This window comes from Anolis sagrei, chromosome X, assembly GCF_037176765.1.
Source record: "Anolis sagrei isolate rAnoSag1 chromosome X, rAnoSag1.mat, whole genome shotgun sequence".
Classification (NCBI taxonomy): Eukaryota; Metazoa; Chordata; class Lepidosauria; order Squamata; family Dactyloidae; genus Anolis; species Anolis sagrei.
In genome coordinates, this window is record NC_090034.1 from 1,957,313 (window position 1) to 1,979,748 (window position 22,436).

At 48.5% G+C, this 22,436-nt stretch overlaps 1 protein-coding gene across 1 annotated transcript in view; it reads left to right on the forward strand.

Moving 5' to 3' along the window:
* The window catches only part of LOC137097899 (extracellular serine/threonine protein kinase FAM20C-like), a 143,451-nt gene that overhangs the window by 24,068 nt on the left and 96,947 nt on the right, over window positions 1-22,436 (forward strand). Inside the window, exon 2 of the mRNA XM_067473297.1 lies at window positions 9,930-10,108. Within this exon, the coding sequence (XP_067329398.1) occupies window positions 9,930-10,108 (179 nt within the window). The remainder of the gene's footprint in view (window positions 1-9,929; window positions 10,109-22,436) is intronic.

A 22,436-nucleotide genomic window follows, 5' to 3' on the forward strand; every position in this document is an offset into this window, starting at 1 on the left:
TAATGTTTCAACTGACCACCTTGATTAGCATTTGAAGGCCTAGCTGTTGTTTGGAGTGGCTTGTTGGTGCCTGGAGCAATTTTTTGTTGATAGGTGATTAGATGTCCCAGAAGGTTGGTGGTCTGAATCCGTAAGACGGGGCAAGCTCCCTTCTGTCCGCCCCAGCTTCCTATATGGAGACATGAAAGAGGCCTCCCCCAGGATGGTAACACATCTGGGCGTCCCCTGGGCAACGTCCCTGCAGACGGCCAATTCTCTCGCATGAGAAGCAACTTGCAGTTTCTCAAGTCACTTCCAACATGAGGGGGGGGGGGAGCAAATGTGAGGGCCAACGATAGTCATGATTAGATACAAAACCATTGAGCACATTGGTCAAGCAAAACATTTTATCTCCCAGGATCAGGAGTGCAGTGCTGTCAACACAAACTGGTTGGGTCTTGTTTTCAGCAAAGGGCTTTCAGCATATTTGTTTTCCTAGTCCAGAGGTCAATCGATCGGTTTAAACAGGTGGGGGTCATCCATCCCTTGGGTTGTTTTGGGCCCACAAATCCCACAACTCTCTCCAGTACAGCTGGAAGTTCCAATCGAAGAACATCTTGATAGTCGTGGGTTTCCCACCTCACGTTTACACATCGATCTTTGAGAGTGAGAAGAATGGGTTGGCCACAAATAGAGATACAAAACCTTGAGAGGAAAGGATGAAAAGGATCTTGAGCAGGCATGAGCAAACTTGGGCCCTCCCTCCAGGTGTTTTGAACTTCAACTCCCACCAGCCTGAGAGGAGACATGATGAGGGGCATGTACAAATATGTGAGAGGAAGTCCTAGCGAGGAGGGAGCAGGCTTCCTTTCTGCTGCCCTGGAGACTAGGATGCAATGGAGCCAGGGCTTCAAACTACAAGAAAGGAGATTCCACCTGAACATTAGGAAGAACTTTCTGACTGTGAGAGCCGTTCAGCAGTGGAACTCTCTGCCCTGGAGTGTGAGGGAGGCTCCTTTTTTTGGAGGCTTTTGAAGCAGAGGCTGGGTGGCCATCTGTTGGGGGTGCTTTAAACACGATTGTCCTGCTTCTTGGCAGAATGGGGTTGGACTGGATGATGGCCCAGCAGGTCTCTTCCAACTCTAGGATTCTAGGACCTAAGAACTTTCTGACTGTGAGATCTGTTCAGCAGTGGAACTCTCTGCTCCAGAGCATGGTAGAGGCTCCTTCTATGGAGGCTTTTAAGCAGAGGCTGGATAGCCATTTGTTGGGGGTGCTTTGAATGTGATTGTCCTGCTTCTTGGCAGAATGGGGTTGGACTGGATGGCCCACCAGGTTTCTTCCAACTCTAGGATTCTATGACTCTATGCTTCTATAAGAACTTCCCAACTTCTATTGAACTTCCCATGGAAATTGCTTTCCATTTGTGCTTCCATTTAGCCACCTGTGTGTCTGTGGCTCCATGTATAAATATGTGAGAGGAAGTCACAGGGAGGAGGGAGCAAGCTTGTTTTCTGCTTCCTTGGAGACTAGGACGCAATGGATCAATGGCTTCAAACTACAAGAGAGGAGATTCCACCTGAACATGAGGCAGAACTTCCTGACTATGAGAGCTGTTCAGCAGTGGAATTCTCAGCAGTGGAATTCCCAGAGAGCAGTGGGAGCTCCTTCTATGGAGGCTTTTAAGCAGAGGCTGGATGGGCATCTGTCAGGGGTGATTTGAACACAATATTCCTGCTTCTTGGCAGAATGGGGTTGGACTGGATGATGGACCACCAGGTCTATTCCAACTCTAGGATTCTAGGATCTAAGAACTTCCTAACTGTGAGAGCTGTTCAGCAGTGGAACTCTCTGCCCCGGAGTGTGGTGGAGGCTCCTTCTATGGAAGCATTGAAGCAGAGGCTGGATGGCCATCTGTCGGGGGTGCTTTGAACACGATTGTCCTGCTTCTTGGCAGAATGGGGTTGGACTGGATGGACCACCAGGTCTATTCCAACTCTAGGATTCTAGGGTCTAAGAACTTCCTGTGAGAGCTGTTCAGCAGTGGAACTCTCTGCCCCTGAGCGTGGTGGAGGCTCCTTCTTTGGAGGCTTTTGAAGCAGAGGCTGGATGGCCATCTGTCGGGGGTGCTTTGAATGTGATTGTCCTGCTTCTTGGCAGAATGGGGTTGGACTGGATGGCCCATGAGGTCTCTTCCAACACTTGGATTCTATGCCTCCTCTAGAGCTTTCTCCCTCATCACAGCTGGAGGGCCCCAGGTTGGAGAAAGCTTGTCTAGACAGAGTTTCAGCATTGCCGTTCCCAAACACAACCCTATAAATCACAGATCTCAATGGAATGCAAGATTGGATGTGACAACAAGCAGCTGGAGCCTCCTGACCAGGCTGCCTTTCTTCCAGGCTGTTTGCTTCCTTCCTTTAGGGGAAAAAAGGCGCAGTATCTGACTCTACGTAGGTAGACACATCCGTAAACAGTGTAGATGTCTTCCCTGGTAGTATGTCTTTAACAGAGAATGAGGTGTCATGGAAAGAAGAGGGGCTCCTCTAGCACAAAAAAGGAAGAGCCATTCAACCTGAATAATTCCCTACTCAGCCATGAAGTTTACAAGGGACTTTGGACCCTTACCCTCAGTGTTGCTCAAATAGTGTTTCTCAACCTGAGGGTCAGGATTTGAGGGAGAAAAGCAAGAAACAACACCATGTAAAAAATATGATTTGCTTCTTTAATGCAATGGGACTAAACGCCATGGGAATATGATGCTTAACACCCGTCATGGCATGGGATCCTAAGACTCTAGAGCAGGCATTGGCCAACTTTGACCATCCTCATACCCATGCTGTGGGAGTTGTAGTCCAAAACACCTGGAGGAAGGGCCAAAGTTGGCCCATGTCTTTGTCCTCTTGGGAATTGACACTTCAGTCAATCAAGGGATCATCTGCATATCCACATTTGTGAAAGTCCAAAACACCTGGAGGGAGGGCCCAAGTTGACCCATGCCTTTGTCCTCTTGGGACTGGACAATTCAGTCAATCAAGGGGTCATCTACATACCCATGTTGTGGGAGTTGAAGCCCAAAACACCTGGAAGGAGGGCCCAAGTTGGCCCATGCCTTTGTCCTCTTGGAACTGGACACTTCAGTCAATCAAGGAGTCATCTGCACACCCATGTTGTGGGAGTTGAAGTCCAAAACACCTGAAGGGAGGGCCCAAGTTGCCCCATGCCTTTGATCTCTTGGGACTGGACACTTCAGTCAGTCAAGGGGTCATCTGCATACCCACATTGTGGGAGTAGAAGTCCAAAACACCTGGAAGGAGGGTCCAAGTTGGCCCATGCCTTTGTTCTCTTGGAAATGGTCACTTCAGTCAATCAAGGGATCATCTGCATAGCCATGTTGTGGGAGTTGAAGTCCAAAACACCTGGAGGGAGGGCCAAAGTTGGGTCATGCCATTGTCCTCTTGGAACTTGACACTTCAGTCAATCAAGGGATCATCAGCATACCCACATTGTGGAAGCTGAAGTCCAAAACACCTGGAGGTAGGGCCCAAGTTGGCCCATGCCTTTGTCCTCTTGGAAATGGACACAGCAGTCAATCAAGGGGTCATCTGCATACCCACGTTGTGGGAGTTGAAGTCCAAAACACCTGGAGAAAGGGCCCAAATTGGCCATGCCTTTGACTTGTTGGAACTGGACACTCCAGTCCATCAAGGGATCATCCTCATACCCACATTATGGGAGTTGAAATCCAAAACACCTGAAGGGAAGGCCCAAGTTGGCCCATGCCTTTGTCCTCTTGGAATTGGACACTTCAGTCAATCAAGGGGTCATCTGCATAACCACGTTGTGGTAGTCAATGTCCAAAACACCTAGAGGGACGAAGTTGGGTCATGCCATTGTCCTTTTGGGACTGGACACTTCAGTCCATCAAGGGATCATCACCATACCCACGTTGTGGAAGTTGAAGTCCAAAACAGCTGGAAGGAGGGCCCAAGTTGGCCCATGCCTTTGTCCTCTTGGGACTGGACACCTGAGTCAATCAAGAGATCATCAGCATACCCACGTTGTGAAAGTCCAAAACACCTGGAGGGAGGGCCCAAGTTGGCCCATGCCTTTGACCTCTTGGAACTGGACACTCCAGTCCATCAAGGGATCATCCTCATACCCACATTATGGGAGTTGAAGTCCAAAACACCTGGAGGGAGAGCCCAAGTTGGCTATGCCTTTGACCTGTTGGAACTGGACACTCCAGTCCATCAAGGGATCATCCTCATACCCACATTATGGGAGTTGAAATCCAAAACACCTGGAGGGAGGGCCCAAGTTGGCCCATGCCTTTGTCCTCTTGGGACTGGACACCTGAGTCAATCAAGAGATCATCAGCATACCCACGTTGTGAAAGTCCAAAACACCTGGAGGGAGGGCCCAAGTTGGCCCATGCCTTTGACCTCTTGGAACTGGACACTCCAGTCCATCAAGGGATCATCCTCATACCCACATTATGGGAGTTGAAGTCCAAAACACCTGGAGGGAGAGCCCAAGTTGGCTATGCCTTTGACCTGTTGGAACTGGACACTCCAGTCCATCAAGGGATCATCCTCATACCCACATTATGGGAGTTGAAATCCAAAACACCTGGAGGGAGGGCCCAAGTTGGCCCATGCCTTTGTCCTCTTGGGACTGGACACCTGAGTCAATCAAGAGATCATCAGCATACCCACGTTGTGAAAGTCCAAAACACCTGGAGGGAGGGCCCAAGTTGGCCCATGCCTTTGACCTCTTGGAACTGGACACTCCAGTCCATCAAGGGATCATCCTCATACCCACATTATGGGAGTTGAAGTCCAAAACACCTGGAGGGAGAGCCCAAGTTGGCTATGCCTTTGACCTGTTGGAACTGGACACTCCAGTCCATCAAGGGATCATCCTCATACCCACATTATGGGAGTTGAAATCCAAAACACCTGGAGGGAGGGCCCAAGTTGGCCCATGCCTTTGTCCTCTTGGGACTGGACACCTGAGTCAATCAAGAGATCATCAGCATACCCACGTTGTGAAAGTCCAAAACACCTGGAGGGAGGGCCCAAGTTGGCCCATGCCTTTGACCTCTTGGAACTGGACACTCCAGTCCATCAAGGGATCATCCTCATACCCACATTATGGGAGTTGAAGTCCAAAACACCTGGAGGGAGAGCCCAAGTTGGCTATGCCTTTGACCTGTTGGAACTGGACACTCCAGTCCATCAAGGGATCATCCTCATACCCACATTATGGGAGTTGAAATCCAAAACACCTGGAGGGAGGGCCCAAGTTGGCCCATGTCTTTGACCTCTTGGGACTGGACACTTCAGTCCATCAAGGGATCTTCTGCATACCCATGTTGTGGTAGTCAGAACACCTAGAGGGTTGAAGTTGGGTCATGCCATTGTCCTCTTGGACCTGGACACTTCGGTCAATCAAGGGATCATCTGCCTGCCCACCTTGTGGTAGTCAATGTCCAAAACACCTTGAAGGCCAAAGTTGGTCATACCTTATGGTAGTTGAAGTCCAAAACACCTGGAGGAAGGGACTAAGTTGGCCCATGCCTTTGTCCTCTTGGAACTGGACACTTCAGTTTATCAAGGGATCATCTACATACCCACATTGTGGTAAGTCAATGTCCAAAACACCTTGAAGGCCAAAGTTAGTCATGCCATATGGGAGCTGAAGTCCAAAACACCTGGAGGACTGAAGTTTGCCCATGCCTGCTCTAGAGACCAGGATTCAAATCCTTGCTTGGGGTTGGAATCCAAGTTGTAGTCTCTCAGCCTCAGAGGCAGGCAGTGGGATAGTTCTTCTGAATGAGTCATGGAAACAACTTGAAGGAACCCAACAGCAATTCTTTGGACTAAATTTAGCCTCCGCAACCCATACTTTGCTATTTTCAAAAGAGATACAAGATAATTTGGAAAAAAAATGGTAGTAAGAGCAAACAGAGCACAGCTTTGTGTCTATTTCAGTTTTTGTGCTGCTGAGATGGTGTGGTTTTCCTTTTAATGTTGTTTTGGTGGTTTCGTTCATATTTTGAGGGCTTGTTTTGCCAGTGGTGTGTTTCATTCAGAAGCATCTCCCGGGCCTTTGGATTCCAACGCAAGGTCAGAGCTTTTCAAAGGAATATCGTCGTCGTATGTTGCAGCTATGCCTGGTATGCGCTCTCCTCCCAAAAGCTCCGAAGGCTGAAAAAATACAGAGTGAGCGAGAGAGAAGGACAGAGAAAGAGAGGGAGAAAGGGCGGCTCGGACATAAGACGGAGCAGTAAACGATTAACTTCTCCTGCAAACAGAGGAACTGGCATCAAAGGTCTGGCAAAGAGAGAGCGAGAGAGAGGAAGGAAGGATTGCTTACATGGGAACGGGTCCAACATCCCTGAGATTTCATGTTATCCTTGATCACTAGGTTGTGGTTTGAGAGTCTACAGACTTGCCTTTCATCCAAAATCCAGTTATGCAACAAGGCTGTTGGTGCATCAGTCTCCACGGCACAATTAATGCGACTTGAAACCACTTGGACTGCCAAGACTCGGTGCTATGGAGTCCTGAGAGTTGCCGTTTGGTGAGAAAGTAGCAGAGAAGGCTCAAGGCTTTGCCAAGCTACAACTTACTTCATAGAATCATAGAATGAAAGAGTTGGAAGAGACCTCATGGGCCATCATCCAGTCCAACCCCATTCTGCCAAGAAGCAGGAATAATCCATTCAAATCACCCCTGACAGATGGCCATCCAGCCTCTGTTTAAAAGCCTCCAAAGAAGGAGCCTCCACCACACTCTGGCGCAGAGAGTTCCACTGCTGAACGGCTCTCACAGTCAGGAAGTTCTTCCTAATGTTCAGATGGAATCTCCTCTCTTGTAGTTTGAAGCCATTGTTCCGCGTCCTAGTCTCCAAGGAAGCAGAAAACAAGCTTGCTCCCTCCTCCTCCCTGTGGCTTCCTCTCACATATTTATCCATGGCTATCATGTCTCCTCTCAGCCTTCTCTTCTTCAGGCTAAACATGCCCAGTTCCCTAAGCCGCTCCTCATAGGGCTTGTTCTCCAGACCCTTGATCATTTGAGTCTCCCTCTTCCTCTGGACACATTCCAGCTTGTCAATCTCTCTCTTCAATTGTGGTGCCCAGAATTGGACACAGTATTCCAGGTAAAGTGGTCTAACCAAAGCGGAATAGAGCATGGGGAGCATGACTTCCCTAGATCTAGACACTAGGCTCCTATGGATGCAGGCCAAAATCCCATTGGCTTTTTTTGCCGCCACATCACATTCCTGGCTCATGTTTAACTTGCTGTCCACGAAGACTCCAAGATCTTTTTTACACGTACTGCTCTCGAGCCAGGCGTCACCCACTTACTTACTTATTACTTAGGCCAGTGGTTCTCAAGATGCAGGTCAAGAATAGGGCTGCACAACCACCTACGGACTCACCTCCAAGATGCTACCCTTGGAGGACCATCATCCTCGAGCTACGAGGGATCGCCTAAGTCAATGGTTCTCAACCTGTGGGTCCCCAATATGTCTTCATCTCCCAGAAATCCTAATAGCTGCTAAACTGGCTGGGATTTCTGGGAGTTGTAGGCCAAAACACCTGGGGACCCACAGGTTGAGAACCACTGACTTAGGCGATCCCTCGTAGCTCGAGGATGATGTTCCTCCAAGTATAGTGTCTTGGAGGTGGGTCCGTAGGTGGTTGTGGAGCCCTATTCTTGGCCCGCATCTTTTCCCGCAGTGACGACATCAGTTTCCAGATGGAAGGCGGTCCCGGTCAGGATTGGCTTGACGCGCCTTCCTCTTGGCACATTTCTCTCTTTCACCCTCCATTCATGCCTCTTCAAATTCTGCAGCACTACTGGTCACAGCTGACCTCCAACTGGAGTGCTCAATGGCCAGGGCTTCCCAGTTCTCAGTGTCTATGCCAGAGTTTTTAAGGTTGGCTTTGAGCCCATCTTTAAATCTATTTTCCTGCTCACCAAAATTCCACTTTCCGGTGTGAAGATGCTTCCTTGATTGACCGAAGTGTCCAGTTCCAAGAGGACAAAGACATAGGCTAACTTGGGCCCTCCCTCCAGGTGTTTTGGGCTTCAACTCCCACAACCTGGGTGTGCAGATGACCCTTTGATTGACTGAAGTGTCCAGTTCCAAGGGGACAAAGGCATGGACCAACTTTGGTCCTCCCTCCAGATGTTTTGGGCTCCTACTCCCACAACATGGGTATGCAGATGATCCCTTGATTGGTCTTCAGCTCCCATAATGTGGTATGCTGATGATCCCTTGATTAGATTTCAACTCCCAGAACATGGGTATGGAGATGACCCCTTAATTGACTGAAGTGTCCAGTTCCAAGAGGACAAAGGCCTGGGCCAACTTGGGCCCTCCTTCCAGGTGTTGGGCTTCAACTCCCACAACATGGATATGCAGATGATCCCTTGATTGACTGAAATGTCCAGTTCCAGGAGAATAGAGGCATGGGCCAACTTGGACCCTCCTTCCAAGTGTTCTGGACATCAACTCCCACAACGTGGGTATGCAGATGACCCCTTAATTGACTGAAATGTTCAGTTCCAAGAGGACAAAGGCAGGGGCCAACTTGGGCCCTTCCCTTCAGGTGTTTTGGGCTCCAACTCCCACAACATGGGTGTGTGGATGATTCCTTGATTGGACGTCAGCTCCCACAACATGGGTATGCAAATGATTCCTTGATTGGCTGAAGTGTCCAGTTCCAAGAGTACAAAGTTGAGGCCAACTTGGGCCCTCCCTCCAGGTGTTTTGGACTTCCACAACATGGGTATGCAGATGATCCCTTGATTGAGTGAAGTGTCCAGTTCCAAGAGGACAAAGGCATGGGCCAACTTGGGCCCTCCTTCCAGGTGTTTTGAGCTTCAACTCCCACAACATGGGTGTGCAGATTATTCCTTGATTGGACTTCAGCTCCCACAACGTGGGTATGCAGATGATCCCTTAATTGGCTGAAGTGTCCAGATCCAAGAGGACAAAGGCCTGGGCCAACTTGGGCCCTCCCTCCAGGTGTTTTGGGGTTTTACTTCTACAACATGTGTGTGCAGATGATTCCTTGATTGGACTTCAACTCCCACAACGTGGGTATGCAGATGATCCCTTGAGTGACTGATGTGTCCAGTTCCAAGAGGAAAAAGGCATGGGCCAACTTTGGTCCTCCCTCCAGATGTTTTGGACTTCAACTCCCACAACTTGGGTATGCAGATGACCCCTTGATTGACCAAAGTGTCCAGTTCTAAGAGGACAAAGACATAGGCTAACTTGGGCCCTCCTTCCATGTGTTTTGGTCTTCTACTCCCACAACCTGGGTGTGCAGATGACCCCTTGATTGACTGAAGTGTCCAGTTCCAAGAGGACAAAGTTGGGGCCAACTTGGGCCCTCCTTCCAAGTGTTTTGGACTTCAACTCCCAGAATTCTTAACAGACTCAGTCCATTTCCTTTTCCACTGAAGCAGCTGAGCGGGAAAAGGAAGGGGTCTGAGGCTGTCAGGAATGATAGGAGTTGAAGTCCAAAACATCTATGGTCCAAAGCTTGCCCAGTCCCTTCTATAGTCTCTCTCAAAGCCTTTGGGTTGTCTGGTTTGCCATTGAGGGGGCATTTTGGGGTTCTTGGAGTGGGGACACACTTAAGTTGTATATATCGACTGCATGTTTCCCACCCCACTCTAACCAAGGAGAGTCCCGACTGCAAAGTCAGTGTATGCTTCCTTCCACAGTGTCCAAAATTCAGAACACTGGCCTACAGTTCAGCTGAGCCAAAGTACGGCCAGCGTGTCCTGTCCGGTGCTTTTCTTGGCCCTTTTGCAAGCCTTGGCTTGGCTCCCCTTCTTCCTCCCTCGCTCCCTGTCTCCAAGTGCACGGCTGGCATTGCCAAGCAACCTAATCTGTGCCTTTTCTGGTTTGTTTTCCTTCGGTAGGCAGAACGAAGGCAACGAAGACGAAGAATTCCTTCCCACCGGAGAAACATCGATTGATTCCTATCCAAACTGGCTCAAGTTCCACATTGGCATCAACCGATACGAACTGTATTCCCGGCACAACCCGGCCGTGGCCGCCTTGCTTCACGATCTGGCCTCCCAGAAAATCACAAGTGTCGGTAAGTTGACGAACGTGCCGTCCCCAGGGGGGAGTTGTGCAAACTAGCGGCTCGCTCACTCTCATTTTGCTGTCGCTTGCAGATTCAGGGCTGCTTTTTTGCATCGTTTACATTATGTGCTCCTGAGAAAAGCTCTCCAAAATGGCAGGCTTGGAGTGTAATCTGCTGTTTTCTCTGTACTGGCTTTAGATGCCAATTCCGAGAGATGCCTTGGAGAAGCTAATTGGCAAAATCCATCTATTTGTCTGTCTGTTTAGACCTCAAAGAGAGGGAAGTGCCCCCCCCCCCCCCGCCCTTGGTGTCACTGGATTGGCTGTTGCTAGGTGGAGTGTATTTCTGGCATTGGCCGGTGACTGCTGGAAGAGCACTTTGGTTTTCTTGATGTTCAATGAGAGGCCGAGCTTCTCGTATGCTTCTGCAAAGGTCTTTAGAATGGCTTGTACGTCTTCTTCTGAATGCGCACAGATGACGTTGTCATCAGCATATTGGAGTTCTATAACAGATGTTGTTGTGACCTTGGTTTTGAGGTTAAATAGCTTGCCATCTGCCCAGTAGATGATTTCCACTCTGCTTACTTAGGCGATCCCTCGTAGTCCGAGGATGATGGTCCTCTAAGTGTACTTACTTACTTACTTACTTACTTAGGCGATCCCTCGTTGGACGAGTAAGATGGTCTTCCATGATGGGTTGCCTTGTGGATTCGTAGGTGGCTGTGGAGCCCTATTCTCCAAGTGTAGTGTCCTGGGGATGGGTCCGTAGGTGGCTGTGGAGCCCTATTCTTGACCTGCATCTTCTCCCACAGTGAGGGTATCGGCTTCCAGGTAGAAGGCGGTCCCGGTCGGAGTTGGCTTGACGCGCCTTCCTCTTGGCACGTTTCTCCCTTTCGCCCTACATTTGTGCCTCTTCAAATTCTACAGCACTGCTGGTCACAACTGACCTCCAGCTGGAGCGTTCAAGGACCAGTACTTCCCAGTACTCAGAGTCTATGCCAGAGTTGTTAAGGTTGGCTTTGAGCCCATCTTTCAAACTCCTTTCCTGTCCTCCAACATTCTTGAGTTCAGAGTAGGGAAGGTGGTTGGGTGTCCGGACAACATGGCCAGTCCAGCGGAGTTGATGGCGGAGGACCATCGCTTCAATGCTGGTGGTCTTGGCTTCTTACGGGTGCTGACGTTTGTCCGCTTGTCTTCCCAAGATATTTGCAGGACTTTTCGGAGGCAGTGCTGATGGAATCGTTCCAGGAGTTGAATGTGACGTCTGTAGACAGTCCACGTTTTGCAGGCGTAAAGCAGAGTTGGGAGGACAATAGCTTTATAAACAAGCACCTTGGTATCCCTATGGATGTCCCGGTCCTCAAACACTCTCTGCTATATTCAGAAGAATACTGCACTCGCAGAACTCAGGAGGTGTTGTATTTCAGTGTCAATGTTGACATCTGTAGACAGTCCACGTTTCACAGGCGTATAGCAGGGTTGGGAGGACAATAGCTTTATAGACAAGAACCTTGGCATCCCTATGGATTTCCCGGTCCTCAAACACTCTCTGCTATATTCAGAAGAGTGCTGCACTCGCAGAGCTCAGGAGGTGTTGTATTTCAGTGTCAATGTTGACGTCTGTAGACAGTCCACGTTTCACAGGCGTATAGCAGGGTTGGGAGGACAATAGCTTTATAGGCAAGAACCTTGGTATCCCTACGGATGTCCCGGTCCTCAAACACTCTCTGCTTCATTCGGAAAAATGCTGCACTCGCAGAGCTCAGGTGGTGTTGTCTTTCAGCATCAATGTTGACATCTGTAGACAGTCCACATCTCGCAGACGTAAGGCAGGGTTGGGAGGACAATAGCTTTATAAACAAGCACCTTGGTATCCCTACGGATGTCCCGGTCCTCAAACACTCTCTGCTTCATTTGGAAAAATGCTGCACTTGCAGAGCTCAGGTGGTGTTTGCCAAATAGTCACTGTTGAATGTTTTTATGTTGAATGTTTTTATATTGTGTAAATGCTATTTTAGATTTTAAGTCGCTTGAAGCACCTTGGTGGAGAGTGACTAATTAAGAAATAAAGTGAAGTGAAGTGAAGTGTTGTATTTCAGCATCAATTTTGACGTCTGTAGACAGTCCACGTTTCGCAGACATAGAGCAGTGTTGGGAGGACAATAGATTTATAAACAAGCACCTTGGTCTGCCTACAGATGTCCCGGTCCTCAAATACTCTCTGCTTCATTCAGAAAAATGCTGCACTCGCAGAGCTCAGACGGTGTTGAATTTCAGTGTCAATGTTGACTTTGGTGGAGAGGGGGCTGCCAAGGGAGTGGAAATGGTCCACGTTTTCTAATGTTACACCATTAAGCTGTATTTCTGGCATTGGAGAGGGATTGGCCGGTGACTGCTGGAAGAGAACTTAGGTTTTCTTGATGTTTAATGACAGGGTGAGCTTCTCGTACGCTTCTGCAAAGGTGTTTAGAGTGGCTTGCATGTCTTCTGAATGTGCACAGACGACGTTGTCATCAGCATATTGGAGTTCTATAACAGATGTTGTTGTGACCTTGGTTTTGAGGTTAAACAGCTTGCCATCTGTCCAATAGATGATTTCCACTCCGGTGGAGAGCTTCCCATCAACAAGATGAAGTATCATAGCGATGAAGATAGAAAATAAGGTTGGGGCAATAACACATCATCCCTGTTTGACTCCTGATTCCACCTTAAATGGGTCACTTTGGGGAATGTGGACTACGGGGACCCGTTTCCCTTTACAATATTAGAAGCCAGTGGCCTCTACTGAATGTGAATTGTATGGATCCGCGATTCCCATAGCACATGGCTAGACTATAGAATTCCCCAGCATAACCTTTCGTGATAGTTGCTAAATTGGATTTCTTGAAAGGGGGATTAGACCGATTAATGGCGGATAAGTCTATCAATGGCTACTAGTCGCGATGCCTATATCTTGCCTCTGGCATCAGAGATAAGATGCATCTCATTACTGATTATTGAGAAACATGGCGCTGTTGTCCTACTTCTTGCTTCCCGGGGGCTTTTCTTGGCCATGTAAGAGCGGAGGTAGATATTCTACTAAGTCCATTGATTTAGACCAGAATATGAGACATGATTGCGCACTGATTCGCATTAACAGCTGAAAAACACATGTTCACAAAGTGTACTTAAACCCCAATTTTGTCTGAAAAATGCATATATGCGCATGACTGTGAATCTCTGCGGTCAAGGCAAATGCATGACTTTGTTGCTATATGTTGGTATGGACTTTCTAGTGTTTGTACCCATTGTGAAATCCCAAAACAACTGGTCAGGGCTGTAAACAAATGGAGCCAATGACACACAGGTGGCTAAATGGAAGCACAAATGGAAAGCAATTCCCATGAGAACTCATAGAATCATAGAATCAAAGAGTTGGAAGAGACCTCATGGGCCACCCAGTCCAACCCCATTCTGCCAAGAAGCAGAGATATTGCATTCAAAGCACCCCCGACAGATGGCCATCCAGCCTCTGCTTAATAATAATAATAATAATAATAATAATAATAATAATAGAATTAAAGAGTTGGAAGAGACCTCCTGGGCCATCCAGTCCAACCCCATTCTGCCAAGAAGCAGGAATAGTGCATTCAAATCACCCCTGACAGATGGCCATCCAGCCTCTGTTTCAAAGCTTCCAAAGAAGGAGCCTCCACCACACTCCCTCCGGGGCAGAGAGTTCCACTGCTGAACAGCTCTCACAGTCAGGAAGTTCTTCCTCATGTAGAATCATAGAATCATAGAATCAAAGAGTTGGAAGAGACTTCCTGGGCCGTCATCCAGTCCAACCCCTTTCTGCCAAGAAGCAGGAATATTGCATTCAAATCCCCCCTGACAGATGGCCATCCAGCCTCTGTTTCAAAGCTTCCAAAGAAGGAGCCTCCACCACACTCCGGGGCAGAGAGTTCCACTGCTGAACGGCTCTCACAGTCAGGAAGTTCTTCCTCATGTAGAATCATAGAATCCTAGAATCAAAGAGTTGGAAGAGACCTCCTGGGCCTTCATCCAGTCCAAGCCCTTTCTGCCAAGAAGCAGGAATATTGCATTCAAATCACCCCCGACAGATGGCCACCCAGCCTCTGCTTAATAATAATAATAATAATAATAATAATAATAATAGAATCAAAGAGTTGGAAGAGACCTCCTGGGCCATCATCCAGTCCAATCCCATTCTGCCAAGAAGCAGGAATATTGCATTCAAATCACCCCTGACAGATGGCCAACCAGCCTCTGTTTAAAAGCCTCCAAAGAAGGAGCCTCACCACACTCCGGGGCAGAGAGTTCCACTGCTGAACGACTCTCACAGTCTGGAAGTTCTTCCTCATGTTCAGATGGAATCTGCTCTCTTGTAGTTTGAAGCCATGGCTCAATTGCGTCCTAGTCTCCAGGGAAGCAGAAAACAAGCTTGCTCCCTCCTCCTCCTCCCTGTGGCTTCCTCTCACATATTTATACATAGCCCTCATCATGTCTCCTTTCAGCCTTCTCTTCTTCAGGCTAAACATGCCCATCTCCTTAAGCCACTCCTCATAGGGCTTGTTCTCCAGATCCTTGATCATTTTAGTCACCCTCTTCCTCTGGACACATTCCAGCTTGTCAATATGTCTCTTGAATTGGACACAATATTCTAGGTAAAGTGCTCAAACCAAAGCTGAATAGAGCATGGGGAGCATGACTTCCCTAGGTCTAGACACTGTGCTCCTATTGATGCAGGCCAAAATCCCATTGGAGTCATTTGTAAGTCAGATGTTTGTAACTCGGGGACTGCCTGTAATGAAATGCCCATTGGTGAAGTTCACTCCCTGTAAGTTGCCCCAGTTAGTAGTTTGGCTGCGGAACATTGGACCAATTGAAGTTTCCAGGCCATCTTCAAGGGAAGCCCCACATAGAGCACATTGCAATAGTCCAATCTAGAGATAACTAAGGTACGGACCACTGTGATCAAGTCAGACTTCGTGAGGTATGGTCGTAGTTGGCGCATGAGTTTGAGTTGTGCAAAGGCCCTCCTGGCTACCGCTGATACCTGAGCATCAAGCGTCAGCGCTGAGTCCAGGAGGACCTCTAAGTTGTGGACCTGTGTCTTCAAGGGGAGTGCAACCTGTCAAGCACAGGTGGCCACCCAATACCCCGGTTGGACATACGACTGACCTGGAGGACCTCTGTCTTGTCTGGATTGATAAGAAATCTTCTTGTGCGCACACTCAGATATTCGCATTAGCACATATGAGTCCAGTACTTCTCAGAGCATCAATTTCCATTGGTTGTCCCATGTCCATCTTCTGGATTTCTACAAACAAGGTGTCAAAACAGTTGTGGAGCATTTACTGCATGTCCTGTGATTTTTTGCCCCACTTATTTGTCCTTATTTGTTGTTATGAGGCTGCCTGGAAGCGACCTCAGAGTAGAGCAAACCAGCTTGGGCCAAGAGATGTAGTCTTCCCCAATCCTTTGCTCTTCAGCATCATCTTTCAGAGGAAAGAGAGACACCCTTGTGCCCTCCTCCTCCCTCTTGCTGGTCATCCTCTCTTTACTTTGCAGCCGGGATGACCTACACAAGGTGTCATTGGCGTCGCTCAGAGCGGCAGCACAATGGACAGTTCACGGAATGTACTTCACACGGAGTGCCGATTACGCATTTGCAAACAAGAGATTGTCGGATAGAGGAGGTGGAAGAAGAAAAATCTACAGTAATTCATTTGGATGAGTTCGTTTGGGAGCCTTTTCTCACAGCGTCTGAATCACGATTATGATGACTACTGCCATGACCGCTTCTGCTGCTATCGTAGTCCGAGGATGATAGTCCTCCAAGAGTGGTATCCTAGATTCCATCTGAACATGAGGAAGAACTTCCTGACTGTGAGAGCCGTTCAGCAGTGGAACTCTCTGCCCCGGAGTGTGTTGGAGGCTCCTTCTTTGGAAGCTTTGAAGCAGAGGCTGGATGGCCATCTGTCAGGGGTGATTTGAATGCAATATTCCTGCTTCTTGGCAGAATGGGGTTGGACTGGATGGCCCATGAGGTCTCTTCCAACTCTTTGATTCTATGATTCTGGTGGGTCCGTAAGTGACTGTGGAGCCCTCTTCTTGACCTGCATCTTCTCCCACAGTGAGGGCATCAGTTTCCACATAGAAGGTGGTCCCGGTTGGGGTTGACTTGACATGCCTTTCTCTTGGCACGTTTCTCTCTTTCGCCCTACATTCGTGCCTCTTCAAATTCTGCAGCACTGCTGGTCACAGGTGACCTCCAGCTGGAGCACTCAAGGGCCAGGCCTCCTGTTAGTAATCTGGCTGCCGCTCGTTGGAGTAATTGAAGCTTCCGGGCCGTCTTCAGAGGAAACCCCATATAGAGAGCATTGCAGTAGTCTATACGGGATGTAACCAGAGTGTGGACCACCGTGGCCAAGTCAGACTTCCCAAGGTACGGGCGCAGCTGGCGCGCAAGTTTTAATTGTGCAAATGCTCCCCTGGTCACCGCTGAGACCTGGGGTTCCAGGCTCAGTGTTGAATCCAGGATCACTCCCAAGCTGCAAACCTGCGCCTTCAGGGGGAGTGGAACCCCGTTGAGTTTCAATCTGTTAACCCTATGCGCTGTTCGGCCTTTTGACTGACCAGGAGGACCTCTGTCTTGTCTGGATTCTCTATTCCGCCTTGGTTAGACCACTTTACCTGGAATATTGTGTCCAATTCTGGGCACCACAATTCAAGAGAGAGATTGACAAGCTGGAATGTGTCCAGAGGAGGGCGACTAAAATGATCAAGGGTCTGGAGAACAAGCCCTATGAGGAGCGGCTTAAGGAGCTGGGCATGTTTAGCCTGCAGAAGAGAAGGCTGAGAGGAGACATGATAGCCATGTATAAATATGAGAATATGTCATAGGAAGGGTGACTAAATGATCAAGGGTCTGGAGAACAAGCCCTATGAGGAGCGGCTTAAGGAGCTGGGCATGTTTAGCCTGCAGAAGAGAAGGCTGAGAGGAGACATGATAGCCATGTATAAATATGAGAATATGTCATAGGAAGGGTGACTAAATGATCAAGGGTCTGGAGAACAAGCTCTATGAGGAGCGGCTTAAGGAGCTGGGCATGTATAGCCTGCAGAAGAGAAGGCTGAGAGGAGACACGATAGCCATGTATAAATCTGTGAGAGGAAGCCACAGGGAGGAAGTAGCAAGCTTGTTTTCTGCTTCCCTGGAGATTAGGACGCAATGGAGGAATTGCTTCAAACTACAAGAGAGGAGATTCTATCTGAACATGAGGAAGAACTTCCTGGCTGTGAGAGCCGTTCAGCAGTGGAACTCTCTGCCCAGCCATGGCCATTCAAGCAGTACCAAAGCACATTCACTCTACAGCAAAGATGTGTCCTACGGAGAGACATGGAAGTCATAATCCTCCGTAGCACAACCAAGCCTTCTGTCCCACCTGAAGGTCGTCCTCTTCATTTTAGAGCCTCACCCTCAACCTCCAACCAGTTGTGACTTGTGTTCTCCACAAACTTCTCGCCTCCTTTGGCGTTTCTTCCCTTTGATGGCTCTGGCGCTCCTTAATTGCTTGGAAATTACAAAGCGGTGTGAGACACAAATATTATGTTTAGTAAATGCTTCTGTGGCACCTTTCTTTGAGGCAAATAAACACCTTCTCCCCCAGCTTTGGAGGCCTTGCAGGTGGGTGGTGACGGTGCTGCCAAGATCTGGAGAGATCCGCAGGGCATGTTTTTGAAAGCAGTCAATTCCTACAGTTCACTATTTGGCTTCCTACCAAGGAAGAGGAGAATGTTTGCAGCCTGGTTACAATCATTTCCCCCAAAAAATGCATCTATACTGTAGAATCAGCCACTGATTGAGGTTCTGGGTTTGAGCCTGCCACTTTTGGTCTCTTGCTTGCTGAGGTGTTCCAGTGAGTGTCTCTGTAGATATTAGAAAACTATTTCTAGATTTAAGTCGTTGACGTGCTGGCTGATACCCAAACAGAGGATGGGCCAGAGATGTCATGGCATTGGTCCTTTCACTATTGGCTGCTATTTCCCAGCGGATGTCAGGTGGTGCAATACCAGTTAAACAGTGTAATTTCTCCAGTGGTGTAGGGCGCAGACACCCCGTGATAGTGGCATGTCTCATTAAGAGCCACATCCACTGTTTTAGTATGGTGAGATGTGTTCCACACTGGGCATGCATACTCAACAGCAAGGGCAGATGTCTTCACTGTGTCTGGTTGTGATCCCCAGGTTGTGCCAGTCAGCTTTCGTATGATATTGTTTCTACCGCCCATCTTTTGCTTGATGTTCAGGCAGTGCTTCTTGTAGGTCAGAGCACGGTCTAGAGTGACTCCCAGGGATTTGGGTGCGATGCAATGCTCCAGTGGGATTCCTTCCTTTTCAGGTAATAATCCTCAGAGTTCGGGATGCTTGTCTGTTCTTAAGTTGAAAGGCACATATCTGTGTTTTAGATGGGTTGGGGATCAGCTGGTTTTTCCTGTAAGAGGCAGTCAGAGCACCTAGAGCTTCGGAGAGCTTCTTTCCTACCATCTCAAAGCTCCCTGCTTGAGTGGTGATGGCACGATCATCAGCATAGATGAAACTCTCTGTCCCTTCTGGCAGTGGCTGGTCATTTGTGTAGATGTTGAACAGGGATGGAGCAAGCACGCTCCCCTGAGGCAGGCCGTTCTTCTGTTTCTGCCATCTGCTTCTCTGGCCCTGGAACTCAACAAAAAAGCTCCTGTTCGGTAGCTGATTTCCTTGAGCGGTGATGGCACGATCATCAGCATAGATGAAGCTGTCTGTCCCTTCTGGCAGTGGCTGGTCATTTGTGTAGATGTTGAACATGGATGGAGCAAGCACGCTCCCCTGAGGCAGGCCGTCCTTCTGTTTCCGCCATCTGCTTCCCTGGCCCTGGAACTCAACAAAAAAGCTCCTGTTTTGTAGCAGGTTTCCTATGAGGCGGGTGAGGTGGTCGTCCTTTGTGAGATTATACATTTTTCTCAGGAGGAGGCTGTGGTGGTTCACAGTCTCATAAGCCGCTGATAGGTCTATGAAGACAGCTCCTGTGATCTGCTGCCTTTCAAAGCCATCTTCTATGTGCTGAGTCAGGTAATGGCACGATCGTCAGCATAGATGAAACTCTCTGTCCCTTGTGACAGTGGCTGGTCATTTGTGTAAAGGTTGAACATGGATGGAGCAAGCACGCTCCCCTGAGGCACATAGAAGATGGCTTTGAAAGGTAGCAGATCAAAGGAGCTATCTTCATAGACCTATCAGCGACTTATGATACTGTCAATCACCACCTCCTCCTGAGAAAAATGTCTAATCTCACAAAGGACGACCACCTCACCCGCCTCATAGGAAACCTGCTACAGAACAGGAGCTTTTTTGTTGAGTGCCAGGGCCAGAGAAGCAGAGGGCGGAAACAGAAGAACGGCCTGCCTCAGGGGAGCGTGCTTGCTCCACCCATGTTCAACATCTACACAAATGACCAGCCACTGCCAGAAGGGACAGAGAGCTTCATCTATGCTGATGATCGTGCCATCACCGCTCAAGGAAATCAGCTACCCAACATGAGCTTTTTTGTTGAGTTCCAGGGCCAGAGAAGCAGATGGCGGAAACAGAAGAATGGCCTGCCTCAGGGGAGCGTGCTTGCTCCAACCATGTTCAACATAATCCATGATCAAAGCAGATAATCCAGATTATCTGATTGAACTGGATTACATGAGTCTCCACTGCCTTATAATACAGTTCAAAACAGACAATCTGGATGTTATGTGGCAGTGTAGAAGGGGCCCAAATGTAATGGAAAGGTTTGTGGCTTTCAGAGAAGGTGGGAGCGTGCAAGGCCAACGTTTACGAGTACGACTCATGCTCTGAACTTGGTGCCACCAATCCCACCTTGCTGCTGCCATGGTACATACGAATCAGTACATTAGCAAGGCAATGTTTGTGTAGCTATTAAGCGCTCTCTGTTTTTCTGCAAATAATTGCACAGGAGAAGTATTATGCTTGTCATATCCTTCAAATAAAGTTGTGAGACATCGCGAAGAACATCAATCCTTTGTTTGGTTTGGGGCTTAACAAGGAAGCAAGGGAGCCAACTTGTGCTGGCCTGCTTGGTCTTACCAGTGTCCATTTGCTCCGCTGCGGGAAGATCAATACGTTCCGTGTTGACAAAACATCTGCCCTTCTTCCGTGACCTGGGAAAGACCTCCTCTGCCCCTTGCAAGACGCCCTGTACATGGAACTACCACTGGGAAAAGTTGCATTTCCTTCCATTGAACTGAACCAGACCAGGCAGTGAGAACGTCCATTTCAGACAACACGGAATACACTCGGGTTTTTACTGTGTGCATTAAAGGTGGTGCGTTTTATGAGCCCATAAAAGTTCTGGAGATGTCCTGGAGAGGTCATTCTCTAAGGCCCCATCTATATGAGCATATAATGCAGTTTGAAACTACATGATATGGTCAATTAGGCTTGTGCACAGATTCAGAGTGGTCGGTTCCCTTCGGCCAGTCCGGCTTGGTTGGATGACCGTAAAGGCAAGGGCTCTATTCTGGAGAGGTCATTCTCTCAGGCCCCATCTACATGTCCATATGATACAGTTAGAAAAGTCAATTAGGCTTGTGAACCCATTCGGAGTGTTCGGTTCCCTTTGGACAGTTCGGCTTGTTCGGATGACCACAAAGGCAAGGGCCCTGTTCTGGGCAGCCCATTCTCTCAGGCCCCATCTACATGAGCATATAACACAGTTTGAAACTACATGATATGGTCAATTGGGCTTGTGAACCCACTCAGAGTGGTCAGTTCCCTTTGGCTTGTCCGGTTGGGTCAGATGACCGTAAAGGCAAGGGCCCTGTCCTGGAGAGGTCATTCTCTCAGGCCGCTTCTACATGTTCATATGATGCAGTTTGAAACTATATTATATAGTCAATTACACTTGTGCATAGATACGGAGTGGTCAGTTCCCTTCAGCCAGTCCAGCTTGGTCAGATGACCGTAAAGGCAAGGGCCCTGTTCTGGAGGGGTCATTCTCCCAGGCCCATCTACATAACCATATGACGCAATTTGAAACTACATGATATGGTCAATTAGGCTTTTGAACCCATTCGGAGTGTTCAGTTCCCTTTGGCCAGTCCGGCTTGGTTGGATGACCGTAAAGGCAAGGGCCCTGTTCTGGAGAGGTCATTCTCTCAGGCCCCATTCACATGTCCATATGATGCAGTTTGAAACTATATGATATGGTCAATTAAGCTTATGCATAGATACAAAGTGGTCAGTTCCCTTCAGCCAGTCCAGCTGGGTCAGATGACTACAAAGGAAAGGGCCCTGTTCTGGAGAGGTCATTCTCTCCGGCCCTATCTACATCTACATGTCCATATGATGCAGTTTGAGACTACATGATATGGTCAATTAGCCTTCTGCACAGATTCAGAGTGGTCAGTTCCCTTCGGCCAGTCCAGCTTGATCACATGACCATAAAGGCAAGGGCCCTGTCCTGGAGAGGTCATTCTCTCAGGCCGCATCTACATGTTCATATGATGCAGTTTGAAACTATATTATATAGTCAATTACGCTTGTGCACAGATACGGAGTGGTCAGTTCCCTTCGGCCAGTCCACCTTGGTCAGATGACCGTAAAGGCAAGGGCCCTGTTCTGGAGGGGTCATTCTCCCAGGCCCCATCAACATAACCATATGACGCAATTTGAAACAACATGATATGGTCAATTAGGCTTTTGAACCCATTTGGAGTGGTAAGTTCCCTTTGGCCAGTCCGGCTTGGTTGGATGACCGTAAAGGCAAGGGCCCTGTTCTGGAGAGGTCATGCTCCCAGGCCCCATCTACATGCCCATATGATGCAGTTTGAAACTATATTATATAGTCAGTTCCCTTTGGCCAGTCCGGCTTGTTCGGATGACCGTAAAGGCAAGGACTCTCTTCTGGAGAGGTCATTCTCTCAGGCCTCATCTACATGTCCATATGATGCAATTTGAAACTACAGGATATGGTCAATTAGACTTGTGAACTCATTCAGAGTGGTAGGTTCTCTTCGGCCAGTCCGGCTTGTTTGGATGACCATAAAGGCAAGGGCCCTGTTCTGGAAAGGTCATTCTCCCAGGCCCCATCTACATGAGCATATAATGCAGTTTGAAACTACAGGATATGGTCAATTAGGCTTGTGCACAGATTCAGAGTGTTCGGTTCACTTCGACCAGTCTGGCTTGTTTGGATGACCGTAAAGGCAAGGGCTCTATTCTGGAGAGGTCATTCTTCTAGGCCCCATCTACATGAGCATATAATGCAGTTTGAAACTACATGATATGGT